A 20,193-nucleotide genomic window follows, 5' to 3' on the forward strand; every position below is an offset into this window, starting at 1 on the left:
TTTGCCATCACCACTATATATCCTTCACACAATCACAATCAAAATGGTCATAAACAAATTAGCCACATGTTGTCATTTCGTCAATACATAATAATTACATTAAAATAATACATGTGTTCCATACTCATCAACAACATTAACAATTATATATATAGTACGCAAACTCATTTTCCAAAGAATATTCAAAAAGATCCATACAAAATATAACCTCATTCTTCCCAACTATCACTGACAATTAAATATAGAAAATATATACATTACCTTTTACTCCTTTGTATATTCTTGAACACAATCTGCTCACTCTGATCACACTACATCTATCTCTTCATTTGAATACTTTTCATGAGCATTGAACTGTTAAGTACATAATATAATTTAGAAAATAAAACGAAGGCAAATAATTATTAATATTGTACAATTTAACATACACAATTATTACCAAAGATTATACAGAACCAATCGTCCAAGGATGACTATTTATCACTATCTCTCTCATGTACTTATATCACATAGAAACCACATTGAGTCAAGTCCGGTTGTTTCGGAACCTACATTAATTTTTCATTAATAATGAATAGTTATAATTCCACAAGTTATGTTTGATTAAATACCTTCAGTATTGTCGAATCAGGCTTCTTTTTTCCTTTCTTTCTCTTCTCCATATTGAACAACCTTAAGGCCCTTCATATATAAAAATAACGTAATGCATGCATTGGCAAAATATGCTAGAAATAAGATATAAACAAATTTTTACAAAACAAAACTTACAATTCCACGACTTCTTTCCAAATTTTATCATGAATTCCTTTGTAGAGGGAATCCAAGATAGCAATCTCTCTCTTATTAGGGTCAATCACCGTAAGAATCCAATGATATCTGCATTTAAGCCACAAAAGATTAGAGAAATGTAATTAATAATATAATTTAAATAGCTTATTAATAAAATTTAAATAGCGCGAGAATTCTTACTCCACATTACACGGAGCTAAGAAAATTTGATTGATTTTTGTATGAATCAACCTTTTTGACAATTCTCGTGCTCTAAATTCCATATTCTCATTCGCAGTTTCTGCATCCTTTTTCGTCATTGGAATATAGCCTATATTCAATGGGTCAACAAATCTAACCATATCGGCCCAAGGCAACATGTTCAACTTGCTTTGTAGGAAGCTGCAAATGAAGAAATAAGATCACAAGCTAATTCATACCCTAGCCTATATTTGATAAGTAAAGTTAAAATTTGTAATTACCATACATAGGTACACATATAAAATATTGGCTTCAACTGGCAGAAAGGCACAATGTCTTCCATGTCTACAATAATTACTTTTTTAATTATTATTATTATTAAGATGAAAAAGAATACAATCACTAATTGACATATTACACGCTATACCTCTACTTAAAAAATTGAGAAATTAATAGGTATATTAATATGTATACAATCAGGAGTATCATCATTCAACTTTCAAATGTGATAATGAACTCCAGTTTAGGTAATCTTAATCAAATAATGCAATTAGCTAGGTTTCCAGAATAATAAAACTCAAGCTATCATTTGTTGTGTTTAACTAAATTCTAACGGAAGGCTAAGGAAATAACCTCACATTTCATGATTTCATCACTTAACAATGAAAACTTGGAAATCTACATAACTTGTATATCCCTAACCTCAGTTTTTCATCTATTAAGAAAACAAGATTTTTTCTATCCTAATGCAATTGCACAGCTTATACCTATCATATAATGGAAAAAGTAGAAACATACTAATGAAACAGAAGTTATTCTGCAGGCTATCCCAACATATAAGTATGTTGCAAGTTCTGTTCCCACTAAGAGAAGGCAAATTTCAAACGGTTATTATGGATTAAAAAAAATTACTTGGCCACTTCAGTATAAATCATCAACTCTAAAACCATAAACAAAAGACATCCTATAAAGGCAAAATCGAAAAAAAGAAAAAACAAATGAAGGCAAGAAAATCCATTGCATGTTGTTGTAATTTCAATTTTGGACGAAATTTAATTCCCAATTAGAACCCTAATTTTATCGAATTGTTTGAACCACAAGAAGAAAATTACACCCCATAAACTATAACACACAAATCATAGAAAAAACAACCGAGAAAAAGGAAGAAGCAAACTGACCTTCAAAAGACGACGGCGGCGGCGGAAGGGCACGGTGGCGGCAACAACAGTGACGTCGACGGAGAGGGGTTGCGAGGGAAACAATGGCAGATATTGAGTGAAGACAACAATTGCTTGTGACCACCTTCAATAGATTGACGCCTCTATCAGCGGGTGAGTTTGGGCGGGCGGGCGAGCGAGCCGTCGCGGCGTGAGCGAGAATAACCGGCGACCGTGTGGCGCGATAGAATACTCCGGCGGCGACAGTTATGAGAGCGCGGGAGAGAGAAGCGATTTCAGAAGTAGGTAGTTTACGAAAGGGGATAATCTGATTTAGGGAAAACTATTGACTAATATTTGACTAAATCACTTTGATTTCACCGTAAGTTTTTTTAATATTTTTTCTTATTGAAAATTAGTAGTTTAATTAATTGGGTCAACAAAACTTGTCTTCTTTTTTTAAAAGAATCGGTCAATGATTTTTATTTTTAAATAACATCACACTTATAAATATGGACAATTATGATCAATGTTATAAATAGTTTTTAACATTACATCTATAACAACAGACACATAAATCTAATGTCTATAAGAATATTTTTATGCTAAAAGACTACAGACAAATATAAGACTACAGACAAAACACATACGACCACAGACTTTGACAAAAAACAGTGTCGTATGTGTGATGTTATATCCAATTTTTTTGTAGTGCCAACATATGTAAGCAAGAAACTTAGCCACATATGAGCACACACCATCATATGCATGCAAATTGGGCACACACCAACACATATAACCATATTAGAGGCTTTAAATCTGGAATTTCAGTTAATACTAGTTCATCATAGATTTTTTCACATAAAATGACTCTATGAGCACAAATTCATCATCTCAAACATGCTCACAATCGCCCAACAAGTGCCTCACACAATTTCATTGAGTTAACACAGAACAAAGGCCACACAGAGCCTATAGGCTATACCAAATCACATATACAGAGGCCACACAGAGCCTATACCAGAGCACATATACATGGAATAGTTCAAAAAACAGAGGCCTCACAGAGCCTATACCAAGCACAAGGTCAGCAAATATACAGGGAAGAGATGAAATTGGAGGATCTCACCCAGTATTCTGGAAAATAGAGCAGGCCATTCAGGAAGGCCAACATAGCAGGAGAGTACGAGAACTTCTTGACAGGGGCCTTCGGACCACAATAACGAACAACATCGTCCCAATTTTCCTCACAAATGAAGGAAGAATCATCAGGATATGAAACCAAAGGCTCCACAGCAGGAGGCCCAATCATTTGCATATAGTTCAAGGGGGCAGGACGCCTAAACAAAGAGAACCTGGATTTGGGCGAACCTAGGGTTCCGATCGGCGAACACACGGCTCCAATCTCCTCCACCACGTCAGACTCTCCTTCTTCCTCCGAAAAAGTCACCGAGAAAGGGAAAAACACCTTTGGAGGCGAACCCCAAGTCGAAAAGTCCTCCTCCGTGTCAGGAACGTACGAGCCGCTCAGAAATCCCTCCCATGGGTTGTTCATCACGGCGGTCTTCTAGATCGGCGGCCGCTCTGCAAAGATCTGTGAAATCTTTAGGGTTTTCACAAAAACCCTAAAACACCGATCAATAATAGCCGACGAACACGGAATGATACTTTGGAGGCGGAAGGGAAGGAGGCGCCGGTGGAAATCGACCGGCGACGTTAAGATTTTCGAAGAGGAATGGAGGAAGTCGACCGGTAGACAGAGAAGTTATATCAAATGAGAAAATGATTGAAACTTATATTGAAGAAATGAAAAAACATTTGCTATCAAAATTTGATGATGACGAAGCAATGTCGCAGAAATCTGCAAAGTCTGATACTTCAATGGTTAATGCGAGTCATAATGATTTTCAAGATGCCCAAGATCCTAATGAGAATTCAATGGATCATGTTTTTGGAGCTATCAAAGATGTCCTTATTAAAAATTTCAAAAGAGGAGAATTTTCTTCTGCTTCTAATCAGAAGATATAACGAGCAAGTTCAAGAAAGCAACAATATTGCTTGTTGAAGATATATTTGAAGATATGATCGGATAGTCTAGATAAGGTATGATAATACCTTTAGAAAATCTTAATTTTCTAAAGATGTAATGATTTTTGTTTGACTTCTGTAAAATATTAAGCACTAAAAATAGTGCTATAAATAATTGTTATGGGAGAGGAGAATGCATTCTCTTTCTTCCTCAGTTTTTTCCTTTCTCTCTATTCTCTCTGTTGTAAAATATTTGTACGAGAGTGGTGCATTTTGCAAAAAAAGCTTCTATTTTGTATGTCTTATTATTTATTTATTTCTTGTAATAATAATAATTATTATTATTGTTTTTATTATATGACTTTTATTTATTTATTATAATAATTATTACAAAAAATAAATAAATAATAAGACTTACAAAATAGAAGCTTTTATTGCAAAATGCACCACTCTCGTACAAATATTTTACAACGGAGAGAATAAAGAGAAAGGAAAAAACTGCGGAAGAAAGAGAATGCCTTCTCCTCTCCCATTACAATTATTTATAGCACTATTTTTAGTGCTTAATATTTTACAGAAGTCAAACAAAAATCATTACATCTTTAGAAAATTAAGATTTTCTAAAGGTATTATCATACCTTATCTAGGCTATCCGATCATATCTTCAACAAGCAATATTATTGCTTTCTTGAACTTGCTCGTCATAGCAGGAGAAGATTCTCCTCTTTTGAAATTTTCAATAAGGACATCTTTGATATCTCCAAAAACATGATCCATTGAATCCTCATTAGGATCTTGGGCATCTTGAAAATTATTATGACTCGCATTAGCCATTGAAGTATCAGACTTTGCAGATTTCTGCGACATTGCTTCGTCATCATCAAATTTTGATAGCAAATGTTTTTTCATTTCTTCAATATAAGTTTCAATCATTTTCTCCTTTGACGTAACTTCTGATTGCATTTTTAACTTTCTTGAAATATAATCAAATGGAGAAGTTGATTTTTTTCCGAGTCCCAATTTAACTTGTTTCTCATATTCTGAAATTGTTTCTTTTATTTTAATCATGGTATCAATACCATGTGGATTATTGGTTTCAGGATTTTCTCTCATCATTTTATCCCAAAATTTTGAATGAGATATCCTCTTAATACAAGGGACTATCTCTTCATTAAAACCAAAATTTGAAGTCCATCTCCAAATCCATGGAATAGAGAATTCAACAAAGAAGTATAAAGAAGATATTCCTTCTATATAAAAATCCTTATCTTCATTCTCTAAAATTTTTGGTGAAATTTTCACCCATTTATCAAAATCTTTTTTAAACTCTTCTGGCAAAATATTTACACAAGTACCAAAATATTGCCACCATTTAATAAACCATATTGGAATATCATGTTTATAGACTTCTGAGCAAATTTTTAAAAACCAAGAATGCTTTCGTTTATTGTTTTCATATAATAAAACCTTATCAAAAGCATCAATATAATCCCAATAATTATATTTGACAGGACTATTACTAGAGGGATAAGAAAACTCTTTAATCCTCTATGGAGATATTCCCCATTCTTCCAAAGGTATAATTTTCTTAATAATAATCTTACTAAAGTTATAAACTTCAGGTTGCCCACTAGAAAAATGTGAAATTTCACACCCATTATTAATGAGTATATTCTCATAATATAATCTTGGTTTATAAACCCGGGATGCATATGATGCATTTTCCATGTATCTTTCCATTAAGGTCCACGTATCATCTTTCCATTTCATGTCTTTTTCTTTAAGAAGAAATATAGCTTCTTGTTTTTTATTCATAATAAAGGCAGAAGTAATTTCTTCATTTTCATTTCTACTATAGAGGAAAAAGATGTAAGGGTATTACCCTGTGAATTTTGGCTTGAATTATTACCCCCTTTTTGTTTCTTATATTCAAGAAATTCTTGATACTCCTTGTCATTTGTCAAGTCTGGAGCTATAAGTTTCTGCTTTCCATATTGAACCTGTATTTCTGATTGTTTTCCTCTGCCTCCTCTTCCTCTTATGAGGAAGAACCCCTACCTCGAGAATACATACCTGCATGATCGTGTCCACCATCGTGTTCACGATGGTGGACACGATCGTGCCCATCATAGACATGATGGTGGACACAATCATGTTCACCATCGTGGGCACGATGGGCACGATCGTGTCCACCATCGTGGCCACGATGGGCACGATCGTGATCATGATCGTGGGCACGTGTAATGTTGCGCAAAAATTAAAATGGTGGGGACCATAAAAGGTATTTTAGCCTTTTAATTTATTTTGGTATACAAAAGAGTTGTTTTTAAAGATGGGTTAAATACCATATCACTTTTAAAAGGTGGTATTTTTTTTATAAGTTTCCTCTTAAATTTAAATAAAAGTAATAATAACAAATATGTTAATATAAACAAATATAAAAATTCATACAAAAAATACTAAAAATTTAATATATTTATATTATATTTGAAATCTATTTATTATATGAAAATACAGTTTGTGGCAAAATTGTAATTAAAGAATCAATCAAAAGGTATTTATAAAACTCAACAAATCCCATATATTTTCTCTCACCTCTCTCCTCTCTTTCATCGTACGCATTCTTCAATTTTTTATACTCTCTCTCTCTCTCTCTCATATTCTCTTTTCCATATTTTAATGATTTTTTAAAAAATCAAATTTTATTAATAAAAAATATTCTATATATATCTTAAATTAAAGATAAATGCAAGATCTTTGATTTGGTATCAAATAATTATTCAACTCTTTTATTAGTATTCTAATAAATTCTAATAATATAATTTACTCCCTCCGTCCCGCGAAGCGTGACCCACTTTCCTTTTTGGGTTGTCCCACGAAGCTTGACCTGTTTCTAAAAATGGCAAAAAATTTACCCTTAATTCACCTTTTCACTTTTCTCCTACCACACTTAACACACAAAACACCAATTTCTTAATTCTCGTGCCGAAAAGAAATGGGTCACGCTTCATGGGGCGGAGGGAGTATTTTCCTATTTATTAATTGAAGCTTTTCTAATAAGATGACATAGGTAATGAGCTAACTTAGAAAAAATAATTTTATGCATGATTAGCTCATGTTTTAAAAATATATATTGCGATGTGAAAACTCTTTTTTTTATTATTTCTTCGTTTCTTTTAATTTGAATGATGTGTTTATTCTATAATTTTAGGGAAGAAAATAAAGTTTTCCATCAAATAGATGGAAAATTAAAAACGATACTTTTCAAAATTATAAAATAAAATTAAGAATCTTTACTGAGTAATTGATGTAGATTATTTTATTTTTGAAGAAAAAATAATTTACATTTACTTATATTCTAACTATATTTAATATTTATTTTTTATTTATTTGATACATCATTTAACTTATTTATTTTTGATAAATTAACATAATTAAATAAAGAAATTTAAAGGCCACGCCACAGGGGGCTCGAACTCAAGAACTTCGGTTTCAGACATTAATCCCTAATCGCTTAACCGATACACACACTGTTGAAATATAAACTTGATTTGTAAGTAAAATATTTTGTAAAGAAATATCTAGAATATAGGAAATAAGTAGATAAATCTAGAACCTAAGATATTTAATTAATTATCTAGACTATTCTAGCAAATGAGTAGTCCTAGACTATTCTAGTAGCTAAAATTAATTAACTAGTCTAAAATGGTGAGTTATATCACCGACCTATGCCACTATATATATGTGTGCATTTGTATTGTTGGGATTGTGAAGAAAAAACAAAGTGGTTACTATTGCTAAAACTTTCTTTTACAAAACATACGTCCACACACATTCACAAATCCTCCCACTTTAATTTGTTTTATTCACACTCATATCACTTACACACACACACACACACGTCCTCTCACACACTACACACTTATTCTCTATCCTCCAAATTTAGCCAAATTTTCCTTTATATTCCAACAAAGTGGTATCAGAGCCACAAGATTCTACTTGTGGTATGGCGAATTTACAATCGTTTCAAGTCCCCATGCTCAACAAGAGCAACTTCGATAATTGGAGCATCAAGATGAAGGCACTATTGGGAGCCCACGACGTTTGGGAGATCGTGGAAAACGGCTACGAGGAGCCGCAGGACGAGGCCGCACTATCCCAACAACAAAAGGATAGATTGCGAGACGCGAGAAAGAGAGACAAGAAGGCTCTCTGTCTCATTTATCAAGCGCTAGGGGACGATGATTTCGAGAAAATCTCGAATGCAAGTACCGCCAAAGAAGCGTGGGAGAAGCTCCAGAACGCGTGCAAAGGAGCGGAGCAAGTAAAAAAGGTACGACTTCAAACTTTAAGAGGAGAGTTTGAGTCTTTACATATGAAAGAGTCCGAATCGATTTCGAATTATTTTTCAAGAGTCTTGGCGGTGTCTAATCAAATGAAAAGAAATGGTGAAAAATTGGAGGATGTAAGAATTATGGAGAAAATATTGCGCTCACTAACCCCAAAGTTTGAGCACATTGTGGTGACAATCGAAGAAACTAAAAATTTGGAGGAGATGACAATCGATCTTTTGTTGGGGTCGTTGCAAGCATATGAGGAGAAGCAAAAGAAGAAGCAAGAGATTTCAGAGCAACTTTTAAAGTTGCAAGTAAGCCCGAAAGAGAAAGAAGAAGGTCCGAGCAATGGCCATGGACAATTCGGGAGAGGACGTGGTCAAGGTCAAGATCGAGGAAGAGGTCGTGGACGTGGACGAGGACGAGGAGGCTTAGTCAACAGTAGTGAAAGAAAGGAGTTTACAAATGGTCGGGGGAGGAGCAACCCGCAGTCGAGGTACGATAAATCTTTGATAAAGTGTTATAATTGTCATAAATTTGGGCACTATGCTTCCGAGTGCAGAAGTGAAAAAGTAAGGATTGAAGAGAAGGCCAATTACGCCGAAAGTACAAATCAAGATATTGGTAGTGTGCTTCTGGCATATAAAGGAGAAGCTGGAAGACAAGATGACACGTGGTACCTCGACACTGGTGCTAGCAATCACATGTGCGGGAAAAGGAATATGTTTGTGGAGCTCGATGAGTCGGTAAGTGGCAACGTCTCCTTTGGTGATGAATCTAAAATTCCAGTTAAAGGAAAAGGAAAAATTTTAATTCGCTTGAAGAATGGAAATCATGAATTTATTTCCAACGTTTATTACGTGCCCAATATGAAAAATAATATATTGAGTTTGGGACAACTCTTAGAGAAAGGTTATGATATTCACATGAGAGATTATAACCTTTCAATAAGAGATGGCAAAAATAATCTTATTGCCAAGGTGCCAATGTCGAAAAATAGAATGTTTCTATTAAATATTAGAAATGATGTGGCCAAATGCTTGAAAGCTTGCTATAAAGATCCGTCTTGGTTATGGCACCTACGGTTTGGGCACTTAAATTTTGGCGGCTTGGAGTTGCTATCAAAGAAAGAGATGGTGAGAGGCCTACCATCCATCAAACATCCCGATCAACTCTGCGAAGGTTGTCTACTCGGGAAGCAGTTCAGAAAGCCGTTTCCAAAGGAGTCAAGCTCAAGAGCTCAAAAGCCACTGGAGTTAATTCATGCTGACGTGTGTGGGCCAATAAATCCAAGCTCCCTGGGTAAAAATAATTATTTTCTGCTATTCATTGATGATTTTTCTAGAAAAACGTGGGTATATTTCTTGAAGCAGAAGTCGGAAGTATTTGATGCATTCAAGAAATTTAAAGTTGTTGTCGAGAATGAGAGCGGACGACAAATCAAGGCCCTGAGGTCCGATCGAGGCGGAGAATTCACGTCAAGGGAGTTTCTAGAATTTTGCGAAGTTAATGGAATTCGGCGGCCCCTGACAGTTCCGAGATCCCCCCAACAAAATGGAGTGGCGGAAAGAAAAAATAGGACAATCATGGAGATGGCGAGGAGCATGCTAAAGACGAAGAATCTGCCTAAAGAGTTTTGGGCCGAAGCAGTGGCGTGCGCGGTGTACCTATCCAACCGATCGCCGACAAGGAGCGTGTGGGGAATGACTTCACAAGAAGCCTGGAGCGGGAGAAAGCCAGGAATTTCCCACCTAAAGGTATTTGGAAGTAAAGCCTACGTGCATGTACCAGATGAGAGAAGGAAGAAGCTCGATGACAAAAGTGAAGCATTCATCTTTATCGGGTACGACTCTAACTCTAAAGGCTATAAGTTATATAATCCAAATACCAAGAAAACAGTGATAAGTCGAGACGTGGAGTTCGACGAAGAAGGAGTCTGGGATTTCAGCTCCAACGGTGACTTCACCTACATCCCACAGTTAGAAGAACAAAGAGCAGAAGAGCAAGTTGGAGAAGTCCAACAAGAGCAAGTGACTCCACCAGCTTCACCAGTACCAGTCACTGAAGACTCGCCACCATCTTTCTTAAATGAAAGAGCCACACCACGAGCAAGGAGTTTGGGCGAGATATATGAGGATACTGAAAGGTTAGAAGATCTTACCTTATTTTGCCTATTTGCTGATTGTGAGCCTGTTAGCTTTGAAGAAGCAGCAGATAGTGAAAATTGGCGAGTCGCGATGGATGAAGAGATCAAAGCCATAAAGAAGAATGATACATGGGAGCTCGTGACACTACCAAAAGGGCACAAGGCCATTGGAGTCAAGTGGGTGTATAAAGTTAAGAAGAATTCCAAGGGTGAAGTGGAAAGATATAAAGCAAGGCTCGTCGTGAAAGGATATAGTCAAAGAGCTGGAATTGATTATGATGAGGTATTTGCTCCTGTCGCTCGCTTAGAAACTATTAGACTAATACTCTCTCTTGCAGCCCAAAATAGATGGAAGATTTATCAAATGGATGTCAAGTCAGCCTTCTTGAATGGGTATATAGACAAAGAAGTCTATATCAAGCAGCCAATGGGCTACGAGGTGAAAGGGCAAGAAGATAAAGTCTTGAAGTTAAAGAAGGCCCTATACGGACTAAAGCAAGCACCAAGGACATGGAATAACAGGATCGATAAGTACTTGGAGGAGAATGGTTTCACCAAATGCCCTCACGAGCATGCTCTCTACGTGAAAGCCAATGGAGGAGATGTCTTAATTGTGTGCTTGTATGTAGATGATTTGATTTTCACAGGAAATAATCCAAAGATGATTGAGGAGTTCAAGAAGGCCATGTCAAAGGAGTTCGAGATGACCGACATTGGGCTGATGGCGTACTATCTCGGTGTGGAAGTCAAGCAACTCGAACATGGGATCTTCATCACACAAGAAGGATATGCCAAGGAAATTCTCAAGAAGTTCAAGATGGAGGACTGCAAAGCAATCAACACGCCAGTGGAATGCGGGATAAAATTATCCAAGAATGATGGAGGAGAAAAGGTGGACCCGACATTGTTCAAGAGCTTGGTTGGAAGTTTACGGTACTTAACTTGCACAAGGCCGGACATTCTTTATGCGACAGGACTCGTGAGTCGCTATATGGAGAATCCAACCACTACGCATTTTAAGGCGGCAAAGAGAATTCTTCGATACCTCAAAGGTACGCTCAACTACGGCCTATTCTATTCAAGTACTGATGATAATAAGCTTGTTGGCTATAGTGATAGCGATTGGGCCGGAGACAATGACGATCGCAAGAGTACAAGCGGTTTCGTATTCTTCATGGGAGACACTGCTTTCACCTGGATGTCGAAGAAGCAACCCATAGTCACGCTGTCAACATGTGAAGCTGAATATGTGGCTGCCACATCCAGTGTTTGCCATGCAGTTTGGCTCAGAAGCCTATTAATGGAGCTCGGATGGCCACAAAAGGAGCCAACAACGATTTGCGTGGATAATAAGTCAGCAATCGCGCTCTCAAAGAATCCGGTGTTTCATAATCGAAGCAAGCATATTGACACCCGCTTCCACTACATCAGAGAATGCATCGCAAAGAAGGAGGTCCAAGTGGAGTATGTGAAATCACAAGATCAAGTTGCCGATATTTTTACCAAGCCGCTCAAGTTCGAGGATTTTGTGAAGTTCAGAATTTTGCTCGGGATGACAAATCAAGTTTAAGGGGGAGTGTTGAAATATAAACTTGATTTGTAAGTAAAATATTTTGTAAAGAAATATCTAGAATATAGGAAATAAGTAGATAAATCTAGAACCTAAGATATTTAATTAATTATCTAGACTATTCTAGCAAATGAGTAGTCCTAGACTATTCTAGTAGCTAAAATTAATTAACTAGTCTAAAATGGTGAGTTATATCACCGACCTATGCCACTATATATATGTGTGCATTTGTATTGTTGGGATTGTGAAGAAAAAACAAAGTGGTTACTATTGCTAAAACTTTCTTTTACAAAACATACGTCCACACACATTCACAAATCCTCCCACTTTAATTTGTTTTATTCACACTCATATCACTTACACACACACACACACACACGTCCTCTCACACACTACACACTTATTCTCTATCCTCCAAATTTAGCCAAATTTTCCTTTATATTCCAACACACACTACATCGTTTAATTTTGATGCAAAACTATGTTCGCCGTGCATCGCACGGGCAAATGTACTAGTTTTATCTTTAAGATATATATATATACACACACACACACAATTAATTATTTATCTACAAATTTATATTAATATAAATTTCACTTTAAAAATTATTTTTAAGCTAAGAGTTCTAAAATGAACAAATATAAGTTTAATCTTTTTAGTTGTATTAAAATATTATAATAAAAAAATAAAAAAATGATATATAATAAAATATAAAATCAATATTTAAACGATAATCTATTTGTTTCAAATTCATTTTGTATAACTTTTATATCAACTAAAAATGTTGTCATTATCTTGAATTTAACATCCATCTTTATGAATATAAGTTGATGATATTTTAAAATAATAATAAAAAAAAGTGAAGAGAGAAATCTCAATGGAAAAAAGTTAACGTTATAATTCATCTTTTATACGTATATATAAAGTAGTTAGGATGACTTTGTACATGGTACGACATAAAGTCCAACACTCACTAAACCCTATAAATTAACACATCAAGTGCACTTGCATATATATAACACACTTATAAAACCCTACAAATTTAGACTCGACAAGTACAAGATTACAACATTAGTTTTGGTAACAACAAATTAAAAGAGTTGGTCAATGAAAAGTTGTCGAATGAAGGTCTGCATTTCAGGGCCCACATGTGTGTACCAATCAGCTTCCTTGTGGTAAATAGCCTCAATTACACGGGCGAAATTGAGAATAGGATAAAGTAGAGGGGCTGGAATTGCAGTAGGCCTCAGGAATGCCTCATTTATATCCTTCCATGCTTCCTCTGCCTGAATCTTGAATTCACTCACCGCCTCTGCTTTTGATACTTCGTGTTCTTCCATGTAGCACTCAACTATTGAGGGTATGTGCTCTCTTTCTTTCTCAAACTGCCAACAATGCATATTTTTGTAGATTTATTTTATTAGGAATAATAGGTTACTCTTTATCAACACTAAACTTATATACAATTCATATTTGTGAAGTATTCCCGTCCGTCCCTAAAAATTATGGAGTAATAGAGATGGCATGGATTTTTTTTTAAAAAGTGTATATTGGTAATTGACTATTGTATTTTATTAATAATAATGAATTTTTGAATATTTAGATAAAATATGAGTATATGTATACATTATGATCAGGTTCAAACATTTATCGATATGCCTACATAAAATTTGCTTCATTGTTAAATATTTTATTATTGATATTATTTATTTTTAATTCTAAAGAGATCATAACATTAAATAAGCATTATTTCAAATCAAAAAGTTCTATTTTTTGATCTTTATTGAAATGACAACCAATTATTTTAGCATTTTTTATTTATTACTTTAAATAGAGTCAAATATCTAGTGGGTATTACTATATGAGTTTGGGACGATAATGCGTAGCAAAATTACTTTTAATCGAATCTGTAATGGATATGCATGGGTGTTCATATATAACCTTTTTTAAAAAACAAATTAAACGTGCAGTGTTCCTTAATTAATTTACCTATTTTTGGTTATAATTTTATTTATCTTCCAATGCTTATTTCAAAGAATTATATATCGAATACTATTCCATTGAAATAAGATATATTACTTTATTTTAAAGAATTCATACTTATGATCTATAAAGTAAAATGATATTTCAATGAGATTAGATGGATTTCACTATTAGACATAGTAATTTGTAAATGTAGAGATTAATTAGTTATTACCTCGTGGCCTGCAATATCATTACTTAGCCTGCTTATAAGTAAGGTAGATTTGACGATATGAGGTTGAGAAAGCACCCAATCGAAGGCTTCTTTGGTGGCATCATCCATGCCTATGAATGATATGATTATCAGAGATGTGTAGGCGCAGCTCGCTGTTCCAACTCGCATGTACTCCTCGCTTGTAGGTTTGTACTTTTCCTCCCTCCATTTGATCTCCACCAAGTAATCTCGAACCATCACTTTGATCTGCGCTCATCTCCATCCCAATTTCAAAAAAATTAATACAAATATTATCGATTAATTTATCAAAATTCAAGTATATGCATGCGCATACTGCTTCAATCGCATAGCCGATGCGATAGGGTTTTCCTTGTTTCTTCATCTCCTCCTCTATTTCTTCACCAACTTCCAAGAGGCCCTTGTAAATTATTTTCATGTATTCTGGAAGCTGATCTAAACTTGAAATGCTCCACCTGCAAATCCAAATCAAATTCATCACTGCAAATTAATGAACTTTAATTAATGCGCGCAGCAATCAAGATTAATAATTAAGTAATTAATGTATTATAACCTCTCAATTGCTTCAGTGAAGATCTGCAGCTCTTCAAAAGTTGCGTAGGCGTCGAAGGCATCGTCAACTATAGATATTAGGGCCTGCACTTTGGTGGAGATATTTCTAGAAACAGCGTATTTTGGTTCGAACCAAAGGGCTAGAACCCAGTAGTAGGTCTCAACCAGTCGATCTCTTGCAAACTTTAGATTTGTCGAAAGACCAAAGCCTTTCCACCACCTGCGCATTTTTACTTCATCTTTATCTTCGAAATGTAATGCTAATTTAAATCAATTTATAACTGATTTTTATCGCGCAATAATCGGTTTCATAGCTAGCTATTTCGTAGGGATCCGAAAAGAAACTCTGATCTTTAACGACGGGTGTCGTAGGTATATGCAAGACATCGGTTTTTAACTGGTTTCTATCAGTTCTATTTGTAGCGGCATATATATATATATATATATATATATAGACACCGCTGCAGCGCTGATAGACATGGCCGGTTAAACCGATTTTGTACATTAGCCAGTGTCCGTCAACGCTATTGTGTTGTGGCCTATTAGCGCAAAACACACCGCTAAGAAGGACTTTAAAAATAAAATTGTACATACATTAGAGTTCGATGGTTTTTTAGGACACTAACTTAGATTGATTTGAAAATTAGGACAAAAGCTTTCAGACTTGTAAAAATAGGACAGTAATTAATAAGCGTCGTAAAAATAGGACATTTCTCGGCCGATAATTGGCCAAAAAATGTCCTGTGTAATCTGCCGAGAAATGTCATATTTTTACGATGCTTATTAATTAGTTTCCTATTTTACTCTAAAAAAAATTAATGTCCTATTTTTACAAGTCCGAAAGTTTTTGTCCTAATTTCCAAATCAACATAAGTTATTGTCCTAAAAAATCCTCTGACTCTAATGTAAAAGTAATATTTTTAATAAAATAAAATCTAATTAATAATAAATATAGTAAACAACAAATATCGAATTACCTATCTCAGTTTGACCCTGTGACACCTGATTTTTAAAATATAATACTCCCTCTGTCCTCTAAAATTATGCATGGTTGACTTCGATGCGGATTTTAATAAAAAATTGTTTGTAGTAATGATAGTGGAGAAAGAGTCTCACATTAGTTGAAGGTATTGTTAAGTAGATTGTGGGTAAATAGTGTAAGTTAAAAAAGGTAAAATTACAATAAGAATTATGTATGGGGTACGGTAATGTCCAAAAATAAAGTATGCATAAATTTGAGGGACGTATAAAAAAGGAAAGATGTATATAAATATGAGGGACGGAGGGAGTAGTTGCATACGAGACTACGACATCCTCGAGAAATAAAGGAATTAAGAAAGAAAAAGAGTTAATTTGTTACATACCTATAGAGCTCACTCAACTCCTTTTTGTGCATGGACTGCAGCAGGTTGAAATCCAGCTTAGCAAGTGTGAGTAAGCGTTGATGATGGCAAGGATACTGCTCATAGATGGATATATACAGCCTGGATTGTAGTCTCCTCAATCCTCTGCGGTTGCTGTGCTCGTGCAATGCGTAATCAACTTGTTGCGCCGCAGGCTTGCTCAGATTAGGCAACGCCGATGCCAGATAGCTTCTAGCGCACACCACGGCTTCGTCCAACACTCGCTCGTCTCGGATTCTCAGATACGAAGCTTCTAGAAGCTCCAGGATCCCCAGAGCTGCTTCCTCCTTGCTGCTAGTACTGGTAACCACCTTCAAACCACCTTCTTCCTTGTCCATAAACTTGTCGAATATTTCTGCATAATCATACAGGGTTAGGTTCTAGTGAGAATTTGATTTTTCGTAAAAATTGAGAATGATGAACAAAATTAATAAATTCTACGAACAAACCAATATAACTGATGCATGAACAGACATATCTATTTAATACTCCCTCCGTCTCACCATTTTAATCCCTTATTCCATTTTGAGATGTCCCAAAAAGATAGTCCACTTTTCTAATTAATACTATATAAAAATATTGTTTTTACTAAATTAACCTTATTTAATGCTTCACTTAAATGTGAAAAGGATGTGTGAAAATAATAAATAAGGGTATAAAAGATAAAAATATAAAAATTAAATGCATTTTCTTAATATGTGTGAAAAGTGGGAGGGGACTGAAATGGTGGGACGGAGGGAGTATGTTGAAAATTTTGTCACCTCCATGATTCGAAACCACATACCAAAATGCTTGTTCGTCAGAATGAAATGACCTGTTCGCCACTATTCAGACGAATATAATTCTCAATTCTCACACTACTTGTGGATTCTCAACTGATTTCTTGGGTATATATTTACGTACCGCATGAAACTCTGTATCCATGCTGTCTGAGAAGGCGGAACCCTAGGGCAGTGGGGTAGATATCAGGGTTTTGTTTGCAATAGTCATGGAAATTTTGAGAGAGATTTTGCAGAGCTTCATCAATCTCTTGTTCGAAGTGATACTCTATACCCAGTCGCTGTATAGCATCTACCAGCTTCAGTAGAGGAATGTAGTGGCTCGACAATTCCTTGAGTTCTCTTTTCAATTCCTCTTTTAGCTCTTCCACCACTTGCTCGTCACCAGCCTGATGAATAAAATGTTCTACCATTCATATGATTCTTGAAGAATTGCATGGGACTCTTAAAAATATCGTTAATCATGAAATTGTAAACTATTACGCGGGTCGCTAAATTTAGTGACATTTGAGGGTGTAATTAATAATTTTTGTGTTATGTATATACGTACCTGAATTTTTTGACGTCATCGTATTACTAAACTAGTGAAGAAACAATTTTTTTGATTAACACATAGCTGATGTGTTAAATAGTCGAAATTTTGTAAATAATGAGTGTGAATTAATAAACTAGTGTAATATATAAAAGGTATAGTTTCCAAAAAAATGGAAAGGGTGTAATTTTTGTGAACATGTGAAAAATGAAAATAGTAATTAAGAGTGCAGAAATTAAGAATCTCATTTTAGGGGCATTATTAAAATAGTTAATTAATTGCATTATGAGTGGAGAAATGAAGTCGCCGTATACGATAGCATATGTAAATAAATTGATATATTGAAGATAATATGTTATGGGATAATATATGAAATTGATAATAGTAAATAAAGACTATTTTTCATAGATGAAATGGGTACAAAAATGCAGATAAATGAGAGATTTCTGGGTATTATTTATAAACGTTGACGTACCATGTTGGGGTGTGGGGTGTAGTGAAGAAATTGGTCTCCCCATATATTTGGATGAAAATTTGCAAGAGGGCGACAAGATTTGTTGGATGCAGTGTGGTTATCCAACTCCATTTTTTGGTGAAATGAAACTTGTGTGTAATTTCTTTCTGTCTTAAGCTTGCACACTCTTCTTAATTTTGTGGATTCGCTCCTATTTATAGACAAAAATGACCTACAATATTAGTTCCTTTGAATAATTTCCTATGTATGAATATTTAATAATGCTATATAATTAGTGGTTCTAATCACATAATTGGGATAGGTAGGGACCAGGGCATGAAGGGATCTTATCATCTTAAAGATTGAATGTCAAACTACTATTTAACAACGACCGCTTTGAAAATCAATATTTTTAGGCAAAACCCATCAAAAGGTCATCGAATTTTGATATTTTATTTCGATAGGTACTTGTTTGAGCAATTTTTTTGTTTTATTAGATCCTTTTAATTTTTATATTTCATAATTAATAGATCAATTTTAATGGATCTATTAAATCTTTTAATTACTTTAATTTCCGTTATACATATTCAACATCGTCAGATTAGGGTGTTTGCGTCTTCGCTACTACGAAGAGATGAACAGGCAAGAAAAGAGCACATCTCATTTTCCCTCTAATTTTATAATACTATTAATTATAAGAAAGGTATTTTATTATAATATTTAAAAGAACTTAATTAACTACGTATACATAAAAATGTACGAGTATTAAATACTGGCAGTAGTAAACTTGGATTACATGTACAATGTATTAAAACATGATGTAATCTCAATATGTTGAAAGAACTATAGAATTCAATAAAAAACAAATATAGAATTCAATAAAAAAAAACAAATACCATTAAATTCATATTTTAGTAACTTATTCTAATTATTTATAAAATTTTAGGAGATATTAATTTTATGATGTTGATGAGGTTAATTATATATTTAAGCATCTTTTGAAAAATTATTATATCTTATTAGTTTATTAAAATTATTAATTTACATATTAGATTCAAGTTGAAAACGAAGAAAATTATGATCTTATCAATTAAAAGAATATATATGGGTAAAATAAAAATTCCTTTTATGAAACATTTTTAGCTTTTATATCGTCAAAATCTATGATTGATTTATCACTTTGTTGGATGAATTGAAGGTTCTGGGTCCGAATCTCATTTTGGAGCAAAAAAATTTAATTTTCAAAATTCAGACATTTATTAATTAACTAATCTAAACATGTGTTCTACATAGAATTCAAACATCTTCATTGGTTTGTATTTTATATTTTGAGAGGGTTACATAGCGCGCGCGCACACACACATATATAGGGAAAAATTCTACTGAGAAAGACAAATATTTAAAGAAGTGAGAAACAATCTTATCCATTGATCATGATCCATCAAACGGTTCAGAATTAAGAATAAATCTTGTGTCCAGATTTTGATGAACATATCAATAATTGTGATGAACATGTCGATTATTTTTTATGAACGGACGTATTTGTTGAAAATTTCGCACTTCGGGATTCGATCCCCAAACGTTCAATAAACTTATTGCTATGTTCATAAAAAAACTATTGATATGTTCAACGTTCCTAACTTTCAGAAAAAAAATAATTTCTATATAGATACTAACCCTAATATATATATATATATATATATATATATATATATATGAGGACTACAGTATAAACATTTCTTAACATATAAAAGAAGAACTAGCTAAAATAAATGAATTCTATGTAGAACACGTATGATCAACCATAGATCTTGATGATTAATTTAAGAGCTTAAAATAGTTCCTAGTTTATATTTTAAGAGTTGTTTTTATTTTAGCCCACAGTTCTATTGAGAAAGACAAATATTTAAAGAAGTGAGAAACAATCTCATCCATTGATCATGATCCATCAAACGGTCCCGAATTAAGAATAAATCTTGTGTCCAGATTTTGATGAACATATCAATAATTGTGATGAACATCTCAGTAATTTTTTATGAACGGACGTATTTGT

General features: G+C 34.1%; 1 protein-coding gene across 1 annotated transcript; it reads right to left on the reverse strand.

Moving 5' to 3' along the window:
- Positions 1–13,214: 13,214 nt before the first annotated feature.
- Positions 13,215–18,312, reverse strand: LOC131012416 (bifunctional sesquiterpene synthase 1-like). The gene is made up of 7 exons (XM_057940368.1): positions 18,162–18,312; positions 17,279–17,543; positions 16,337–16,730; positions 14,974–15,192; positions 14,737–14,875; positions 14,403–14,648; positions 13,215–13,590 (listed from the first exon to the last, which is right to left on the reverse strand). The coding sequence occupies exons 1-7, from the start codon at positions 18,270–18,272 to the stop codon at positions 13,297–13,299; spliced, it is 1,668 nt and encodes a 555-aa protein (XP_057796351.1). The 5' UTR covers positions 18,273–18,312; the 3' UTR covers positions 13,215–13,296.
- Between the last annotated feature and the right edge of the window lie 1,881 nt (positions 18,313–20,193).

This window comes from Salvia miltiorrhiza, chromosome 2 (assembly GCF_028751815.1).
Source record: "Salvia miltiorrhiza cultivar Shanhuang (shh) chromosome 2, IMPLAD_Smil_shh, whole genome shotgun sequence".
Taxonomy (NCBI): domain Eukaryota; kingdom Viridiplantae; phylum Streptophyta; class Magnoliopsida; order Lamiales; family Lamiaceae; genus Salvia; species Salvia miltiorrhiza.